This window comes from Oratosquilla oratoria, chromosome 12, assembly GCF_046742065.1.
Source record: "Oratosquilla oratoria isolate Oo_2021 chromosome 12, ASM4674206v1, whole genome shotgun sequence".
NCBI classification, from domain to species: domain Eukaryota; kingdom Metazoa; phylum Arthropoda; class Malacostraca; order Stomatopoda; family Squillidae; genus Oratosquilla; species Oratosquilla oratoria.
The window spans coordinates 11,624,471-11,634,783 of NC_134788.1; the positions used below are offsets into that span (position 1 = coordinate 11,624,471).

Here is a 10,313-nt window from a genome sequence, read left to right on the forward strand (position 1 = left end):
AGCCGGGAGCCAATCAGGAACTCTGAAAGCTGCCCGGGTTAGCACCAGCCTCCTTTAAAAGATCCGCACCTAGCCGAGACGAGCAGTTCACTCGGAGAGAATCAACTCAGCGCTCCTAGAGGTCGGACGTCTCTCCACTCCAGCTCTCTCAACAAACGCCCAGGAATCCTCGCCAGCCGGTGGTGACGAGGAGATATATCTCCTTTGCTGCTGCCGGTCTGGCACAGGCCGACCTCTTCGTTGACGTCGGCAGGCGGGTTTACACCAAGACAAATACACATATTTCCCAAGTCACGTAATTCTCTGTTTTCAGAGTAGTGCTTGGAAGAAAAGAGGCACACGCACACTTGCTCGCTGGCTTAGCAGAGGCCCAACCCAACTCTCGCTCAGAGCCCTCATCTGCTTGCAGGCTGGTCGACGGAGAGGAATTGGGACGCCTCTCTGTCCAACCGGCCTGCAACCTAACGCTGGCCTCTTCGCTGACGCTGGCGAGCGAATTTACACTTCTGACATATACACACATTTCCCAAACACGTAATTCTCTGCTTTCAGAGTTGTGATTGGAAGGAAAGATATAATACAACACCCGCCCGCCTGCACCCCCCCCCCTCGCACCGCCACTGAATCCACTCTACAAAAATCTCAAAACCCAATCTGGGGAAAAGCAGGTTACTCAGGCTTCACCTGTGGCTTATCAGATAGGAATGCGCTCTACACGCGGGAAGTGAACTCTACTCACTTCCCGTAAGATACATACACGCACCTCTCACGAACATAGCCACGACACACGCACAAACATCTACACTTACTTTTTCTTCGACTAGAATTCGCTTCCTTTCTAACTTTCACTTATACTACATCTGATTTCAGTTTACCTCCCACTAAAGATTTTTCCGTTTTTCCACCTTTACTATTACGCCTCCTACCATTTTCTAAACTTTTGGTGATCCTAATCCCGGCGTCGGCGCCGCCATCCAAGTTCCCAGTCCATTTCTCCCGAGCCACAACCACCAGCAGCCCCTAATTCGCTAATTCGCCCGGTGGCAATAGCCCTCTTTTATACACTACTATTTTTTCATTTTCTTACAGACGTTCTTCCCTTCCCACAAGAACCAATCTCGCGCAAGCGGGTGGTCTTTCCTAGGAATTCAGAATTCAGAATTCAGTTCACTTGACCGGGGTGCGGTGCAGACATTTCCATGATCACTCAATGGGTTCAAAGACCGCCAGACGGTCGCCCTGGTAAGGCCATTTTGGTTTGTAAGGATGTGGAGAAGGTATTCAATAATGTCTGGCATGAAGGCCTTAAATGCAAATTATACCACAATTTCGACTTTGCCCTGCCGTTCACAAGGTTGCTCTGCAACTACCTGGACGACAGGACAATAGGAATAAAGTGGCGGGGCTGTCTGTCCCAACCTTTTGTGCCGAAGACAAGGGTCAGTCCTTGCCCCCATTCTGTACAATCTGTATACGAATGACCTGCCAGAGCCAGCTTATCCACGCAACCTAGCTCTAACTCTTTCGTATGCGGACGACACTAATCACATTAGCAGACACAAAACGCTGCAGGGAGCATTACACGTAATGCAAAACATCCTAGACGAGACACAAGCGTGGGAGTCACAGTGGTGCATTAAGACCAACGCGAAGAAATGCAAAGCTGTATACTTCTGCTGAAAGCGAACCAACAGAACAACCACAAACATTTCCCTTGAAATAAACAACACAAACGTCCCAGTGAAAGACCATGCCTGTGTGCTGGGTAGCACACTGGATAGTGGCCTTACCTGGACCCCACACTTCCGCAAACAGGGAACGAAGGTTAGGACTGCTGTGCTGGGAAGACTAAGACGCTTCAAAACTGCAACACTGTCCATCAAACGTCGATTGTACCTAGCCCTTGTCAGGCCGATTCTGTGCCATTCCCCGGGAGTGAGCCAGCTGACATGTCCCACTAACAACTGCGACCATCAGAGGGTTCAGAATGCCGCTGTCAAGTTCATCATGGGTTCGCGATGTTCTTGAGTCTCTACGCCGAGTTTCCAACATCCGTCCACTCAACCAACACAAACACAAACTTTCCACGAGACAACTAGAAAAACTGAACGACAGACACAAACACCTAATACAACACATTACACCTAGACCACACCATACAGACTATCTGTCAGCTTCGCCTCTCCCAGGTGCGGTTACAAAGACAAAGGATTACAAAGGTGGAGCATGCCGACAGGAGACCTTTTGGACCATAACTAGGTCGGATGGGAAAAAATATATAAATGATAAAAAGAAATAGATAAAACAAAAAATGTATATAATAATAAATGAAATAAATAATACATAGGTACAGTTAAATGATAAACAGATAAATAGTAAATAATAATAAACTGACAAATGATAAATGGAAATCAAGCAAATAATGAATAGACAAATAATAACAAACAAATAATCAAATAATATAAAATAAATAGATGTCATTACAGCATCTTGTATAGCTGCGCTTATCAATAATGTATCCCTTCACCTACTTTGACTAGTGATAACAACAATAATATTTTTTTTACCCTGTCTGTAAAGCGCTTTGTTTGTGTTTTGTTTCCTTCGTTTATACTCCGAACGCATCTTTCATCTTTTCTCTTTGTTTTCATACTTTGTGTAGCTTCTCCTTTTTAACATCTACTTTTGCTTTCCTGAAGAAAACTTTTTCCTTTAGTTAATTCACCATTGCCAGTATCTCCTTTAATTCGCTTATTTTACTCCACTATTCTTCAAGTCCTTGGCATTGTTTACATATGACGTCATTGACCGTCAAGCTTTGAGCTGCACTCCGTCAACTATTTGAAGAGCTTGTCTTCATGGCTGTGCACTGTACAGGCCAAACAAGTGTGCCTTCTTGAATTCGTGAAATCATATAGTGGTAAGGTGGTTTAGTGCATGCGTAGTGTGTTAGCTTTTGGCATTTGCTACACTTCAGTTCCCGTTTGGGAGTGTATTTTGGCATTATCATGATTATGAGCAGGGGTATTAACGTTTTCCAGCCTCATAGCTGGAAAACGTGTAAGTGTTGCAAACTAATAATAATGTCAACAACTAAGAAAAAATTGAGATGAGCAAACATCTTTATATTTACCAAGGGATTAGGTTTGGTGAGGTCAATTCTGGCCTTGCAGCTGCAATTCTTACCTCTAGCTCTTCTCAATGAGTTTTTTAAAACCTATATTAGTATATTGAAGTGCTGCAATTAATGGTAACGTTGGCAGTAATTTCTAGAAAATTGATACTGACAAACAATTTGGTATATTATAAAGTTCACCAGTCTTACAGCTGTAAATCTTACTCTATCATTGGCTAACTCCTTGTCATACTAAGTACTTTGAGCTCCATATAAAGTACCACAAATTGATATTAACATTGATATAAAAAAGTTGAGACTAGTAAATATCTCTATGTCTATCAACACACGTATCCTGTTTGATTACATTCTTATTGGGGGATGGGGTTCCATCCTGCCTTCCTCATTGAAATCAAGAATTCATAAAGTTCACTCAGAATTCAGTGTGCACTGATTTTATAGATACTGGATGCAGGTCATGTGACCTGTACTCATTTGTCCAGATCGCTTTCAGCTTGGGTAGGTCAGGCCTCTGATGTTTCCTCCTCCAATTGACCTTGACCAGGTGTATGCTAGTATAAGACTTTCCTCAAAATTATATATAATCTCCTGATTTGCCTAGGATTTATCATCTTCTTTTGAATTGTATTGCAGTAGAAGCCCAATTTCTTGAGTCCCTAGTTGGCAGAAGCCAGATTTATTGGAAGTTTAAAATAACAAGGGAAATATCCTGGAAAGCTTGAATTAGTGAGCATAATTCTGTTAAACCAAGCATATTCCATTATTTGCAGCTATCCCCTGTTAAGACTAGCCATGGTAAGTGAAAATCTGCAATAAAGAATGACCAAATATATATATTGTTTATATATTTTAAGCCTTGTCACACTCTTTAAACATTTAAACTTTTTTAAACACTTTATTTAACACATTCTAAAAAGATCAACACAAAAGAAAATTTGCAAACTTAAAAGTGTATTGGAGATATGTTTGCATAAATATCAAGTACTTATATATATATATATATATATATATGTATATATATATATATATATATATATATTTATGTGTGTGTGTGATTCACCATGGTCTTGGATCCCATGTTGGACTCATGATCGACAGTTATTAACCTCCCAGATGAGAGCTCAGAGCTCATATGACCAATCATTGGGTAATACTGTGCCCTTACATGCACACACACCCCAAACTCCCCATCCTGGAGAGTTGGAGTAACAACCTGGAGCATAGCAATACTGAAATTATTTCAGCCCTGGGTGGGATTCGAACCCAGACCACCATAGTGGCAGGTGAGAACTCTAACCATGACGCCATGAGTTGTGTGTGTGTGTGTGTGTGTGTGTTTATCGAAGTGTTGTAAACAGGAAAGGAGTAACACTCGTTGGGTCCTTCTCCTGTTCTCTAATTTCCTTTCATGTCTAGACTCAAATTCATGTAGTTCTAACTTAATCCATATCTTTGATTTCCAATTATATTTAGATTTGAACTCGTGTAATGTTTGAGCTTGGGTTATATTACTTTCTCAGCTATTCCACATATATATGCATATATATGGAAAACTGTATTTTCTTCACATCCTGTCGACATATGGTCTTAAGTTACCTCCATGACCTCTTAAAGCTCTCCTGTCTTTAATCAGATCTCTTCTATCAATACAATCTAGCCCCTTCAGTGACTGAATATTGTAATCATGTTGCCTTTTTCTCTTAGATCTTTTAAAGTTGGCAATCCTCATGGTTTATTTGGTTGGGGACCAGTTTGGTTGCTGCTCTTTGTATTCTTTTAATCTTGCTTATATTCTTTACTCCGTGTGAGGGCCATGCTACTGATGCATATTCCAGTCATTGACATATCAGGGTTTTGATGACTTTCTTTCATCATTTCTTCATACATATGGTGGAATGCCACTTTAATCTCCTGCATTAGTCAGAATGTCTCTCCACAATCCTGATATGTCTGTCAGGTGACACATTGTCTTTTATCAACATTTCCAAGTCTTTCCTCTTTTGCTTTTGTAATGGGATTGCTTCCCAGGGAATAGTTAAGGATGGCCTTTTGCCACTAGTGCCCATTTCCAGTACTTTGCATTTTTTGGTATTGAACTTCATTTCCCATTCTTGAATCCATGCAAAGAAAATAGTATCTAGATCTTTTTGCAATATTTTACCATCCTCATTTTTCACTCTTCTCATGATTTTTGGCATCATCAGTAAACATGTTGGCATAGCTTGTTGTTCCTTCCATCATGTCGTCATTGACATAGACAGGAAATATTATTGATGCAAGCACTGAACCTTGTGGAACTACACTTGTTACTGCTGGAGAGCAGCCTGTTACTATTGTTACAGACTTACTGTTATTACTTTATATTTTACAGTAGTAAGTTATCCTTTACTTGTGTCCTCATGTATCTTTCCTTCAAAAAGTCTTTAATCCATTCTAGTAGTTTGCCTCACAGTCCTCCAACATGCTCCAATTTCCATAGAAGTTGACTGTGAGTTACTTTATCAAATGCCTTCTCTAGGTTGAGGTACAAACAGTTCATCCACCTCTCTATCTCTAGCAGAACATGAGTCATTCTCAAGGGAAAGCTTAAATGGTTTGACACATAACCTTCCAGATCTGAAGCCAAACAGACACGGAATGTTCATCTTTTCAAGATATTTGGCCCATTGATCTTTCACAACCCTTTCACATAATTTTACTATTGTGTTGGTTATTGAGACTGACATATTTGAGTCAGATGAGTGAGGTGAACTGAATACTTCCTAAAGTAGGTCATGTTTGGATTGAAGTTTTATGAGCCCAAACATGGAATATTGTGTAATCATATTAGAATATGACTGCTGTTGATAGTACTTCCAAATCTGGTGAAGTGATGAAAAATATAGAGGAAATTTTGAGTCATTCTACTCATGGTGGGGTGAGTATGCATGGTATTGGATGGTTTTCAGCACATTTCTAATGACAAAATAGAATGGAATATATCATAACACCATATCTGATAGTATTTCTACCTATTTTATGTTACGTGATGGCATGTACAAAGGGTCTGTTTAGGTACAAAAGGATTTGAGTATGAAATTGTTTGTGTACAAAACATCCATAATCCTATTACAGTGTATTACACAATTTCAAAGAGATGTAAATTTTATAATACATTTTTTCCAGGATCAGGGTAAATATCAATGTTTCTTTGGAAGAGCTGTCCATAGAATCCATATGTGTCATATGATAAAGAAGATCTGGTATGACATCTGTGGCACAGCCATATCCTAAGTCATCTTAGATATTGCTTGATGACCCACACTGGCGAGATGCCTTTATCACAAAAGGGTGATCTCGAATAACAAATGATGACCAATACAGGAGGAAGCCTTTCCAATGTGACTTTTGCAATGCAGCTTACTTACCAAAGAACATCTTGAATTTCATAAGATGGCCCACACAAGAAAGAAGCTTTTTCTGTGTGACTATTGCAATTCTGCTTTCTCAAGAAAGGATTCACTTACACATCAGAGAGGCTGTTCCAGTGTGACCTGTGTGATTCTGCTTTCTCACTAAAAGGTTCTCTCACAGGGCATATGAAGACCAACATATAAGAGAATCCTTTCCAGTGTGACCTTTGTGATTCTCCTTTCTCAGAAAAGTATGGTTTCATTCAGGATATGAGTGCAATGTAGCTTTATCATGGAAGAATCTTCTCAAATTTCATATCACCCACACAGGAGAAAAGTCATTCCAGTGTGGCCTATGCGGTAAAGCTTTCACACGAAATTGTTTCCTAAAAGATTATTTAATGATTCACACAAAAGAGAAGCTTTTCCAGTGTGACCTGTGCAATTCTGCTTCCTCACAAAAAGGTCATCTCACACAGCATATGAGGACCCACACAGGAGAGAAGTCTTTCCAATGTGACCTGTGCAATTCTTCTATCTCACAAAAGGGTTCTTTCACACAGCATATGATGACCCACACTGGAGAGAAGCCTTTTCAATGTTACCTGTGCAATTCTGCTTTCTCACAAAAGGGTAATCTCACAAGGCATATGAGGATCCACACAGGAGAGAAGCCTTTCCAATGTAACCTGTGTGATTCTGCTTTTTTACAAAAGAGTGATCTCACAAAACATTTGAGGACCCATACAGGAGAGAAGACTTTCCAGTGTAACCTTTGTGATTCTGCTTTCTCAGAAAAGTATGGTCTTACAATTCATATGAGGACCCACACAGGAGAGAAGCCTTTCCAGTGTGGCTTGTGTGATTCTGTTTTCACACAAAGGGGTTCTCTTACGCGACATATGAGGACCCACACAGGAGAAAAACCTTTCCATTGTGACATGTGTGATTCTGTTTTCTCACTAAAGGGTTCTTTAATGCGGCATATGAGGACCCACACAGGAGAAAAGCCTTTCCAGTGTAACCTGTGTGATTTTGCTTTTTCACAAACGAATCATCTTACTCAGCATATGAGGACCCACACAGGAGAGAAGCCTTTCCAGTGTGACCTTTGTGATTCTGCTTTCATGCAACAAGGTGGTCTCACACAACATATAAGGACCCACACAGGAGAAAAGCCTTTCCAGTGTAACCTTTGTGATTCTGCTTTCATGCAACAAAGTGGTCTCACACAGCATATGAGGACCCACACAGGAGAGAAGCCTTTCAAATGCAATCTGTGCAATTCTGCTTTCTCACAACAGGGTTCTCTCACAAGGCATATCAGGACCCACACAGTAGAGAAGCATATCAGGGCCCACACAGGAGAGAAGCCTTTCCAGTATGATCTGTGCAATTCTGCTTTCTCACAAAAGTGTTTTCTCACAAGGCATATCAGAACCCACACTGGAGAGAAGACTTTTCAGTGTAACCTGTGCAATTCTGTTTCCTCACATAAGGGTGATTTCACAAAGCATATGAGGACCCACACAGGAGAGAAGTCTTTTCAGTGTGATCTGTGTGATTCTGCTTTCTCACAAAAGGGTAATCTCACAAAGCATATGTGGAACCACACAGGAGAGAAGCCTTTCCAGTGCAACCTGTGCAGTTCTGCTTTTTCACGAAAGGGTGATCTGACAAAACATATGAGAACCCACACAGGGGAGACACCTTTCCAATGTGACCTGTGCGATGCAGCTTTCTCAAAAAAGGATTCTCTCACAGAGCATATGAGGAGCCACATGGGAGAGGTTTTCTAGTGTGACCTGTGCAACTTTACTTTTTCACAAAAAGGTTATCCCACACAGCATATGAAGACCCATACAGGAGATGAGCCTTTCCAGTGTGACCTCTTTGATTCTATTTTTCACATAAAACTTTTCTCATAAGGCATATGAGGATGGACATTGGAGAGAAGCCATTCCTGTATGATCTGTATGATGAAATGATCACACTTTTCCGACAGCTTGGATTAAGCTCCAAGGCAATTATATAAACAATGCCTACACACTTAGAATCCAGTATGACATTCTTTTTGTTTTACCTGTTAAGTCATCCAAGAGTGAACAAAATTTGTTCTTTTAGTTCAATTTGTAATGAATTTGTCGTCTATGTACAAAAAATGTTAATTGTTCTCCTGGTAAAGACCCAAGCTGTTTGATCCCATGAAACTTGAGTATTTACCTGAATTAATTTGCAGTCCATGCATATGAATGACTAACTAGTCGTAGATGGTGCTCTTTGCCTCATGTGCTTAAAGCTGTTCCCTGGTCTGGTTACTATTCAGACCTAGTTCTAGCCAGTTGGGTTTGAATAGTAGTACAGTTTGGCCAGTTTACTTCTAGTTGCACCCCAGTTTGTAGTTGTCCCAGTTACAGTCTAATAGTTGTTACAGTTATTCATTTCTATTTGTAATTGTTTGATAAAGGTAGTAGCCATAGAGGAAGTGTAGCAATAAGGTTATCTTTGACAAACCTCGTGAAATGTGTAGCAGCTGTGCACTGAAGGAAGTTCACATAGTCATGGCTGTGCTGTTCCACCCCTTGCAGTGTACCAGTTCCAGCAGAGGACCCCATAGTCATTCTAGCAGTTGAAGTGGAGCAGTGGATTGACTTTGTCCAGTGATAACCTTGTAGCTATTTTGGTTCTGTAGTATCCTAATTGAACAGCCTAAGAGAATTGTCAGCATTATTTCTTCCTACCCCCCCTTTTTTTCTCCTTATTCAAAAGCTTGGGTCTAGCCTAATTATTAATGTTTAATGTTGATATTAGATTAGTTAAGAATTTTACCTGGTAGTTTCCCATGACCTCTGCAATGCCTATATGTCTCCTCCCCCCTCTCCCCTTTTTTCCCAGCCCTTTACAAGGGTCCTGGCCATTGGAGAAGGACAGAAGCCTCCGTACCTGCAGACCATGTGTGGTGGAGGACACTCAACTTTCACCACAACCTGTGTAATGCAGCTTTCTCACAAAAGGAGTCTCTCACAAAGCATGAGAGGACCCACACAGGTCTCTCGAATGTGACATAGTGACTCACACTGGTGAGAATTCATTCTAGTGTGGTTTCTATGATGAACAGTGTTCCTTCTAAGCTGTGCGCCTGCGTGTGTGTATACACACATTTAACAACTAGCACACGAAGGAAAAAAATGTACACAAGGTTTTCATAATGAAATTGAATTTGTCAATTAAATGGTATAATTTCATAATAATGAATTAAAACAAAGATGTTATTTTGAGAATATATCAATGACCTGTAAAATGGAAGTGTACAAATTCATAATTTCACATGTTTTGAGATCTTTAGTACTTTGTTCTGAGGTTATCCATCACCAGTATTTGTTGAGCCAAGTGAAATAAAACAAAACAAGAAGCATGTTATCAATTTCGCCCTCTCAAATAGTTCTTGTTAGCCTGAAAAGTGTGAATGCTTGATACAATTCTGGTGTTTTTTTTGTTTGTTTTTTTTCCTAATGTATTAAATTCTGTTTCGAAAAGAGAAAAATCAAGAGTATTCCACAAAGACCTACTGTTAAGGAATAACAACATGAGCAGAGAAGATAGTAATGCAAAAAGACTGCTTAAAGGGTCTTGGAATAGTAGAATTATTAACAAAAGAAGAACAGAGTCAAAGCAAAAATTGGAAGTCAGAAAATATATCTAAGGGAAAGGGAACCACTAGAAAGGCCCATCCTATCTTTCTAATTTATTTTACTTGAAAGCTAAATATACATATATATACCAAA

General features: G+C 40.1%; 1 protein-coding gene across 1 annotated transcript; it reads left to right on the top strand.

The window, feature by feature from the left end:
• The first annotated feature begins 1,078 nt into the window (after window positions 1–1,078).
• LOC143030964 (uncharacterized) lies at window positions 1,079–9,958 on the top strand. Its single transcript, XM_076194264.1, has 2 exons — window positions 1,079–2,920; window positions 6,302–9,958. The coding sequence occupies exon 2, from the start codon at window positions 6,930–6,932 to the stop codon at window positions 8,325–8,327; it is 1,398 nt and encodes a 465-aa protein (XP_076050379.1). The 5' UTR covers window positions 1,079–2,920; window positions 6,302–6,929; the 3' UTR covers window positions 8,328–9,958.
• The last annotated feature ends 355 nt before the right edge of the window (window positions 9,959–10,313 follow it).

Bases quoted from the DNA above. Each gene is read 5' to 3' on its own strand.
- LOC143030964 (XM_076194264.1), top strand. From the start codon at position 6,930: ATGATTCACACAAAAGAGAAGCTTTTCCAGTGTGACCTGTGCAATTCT.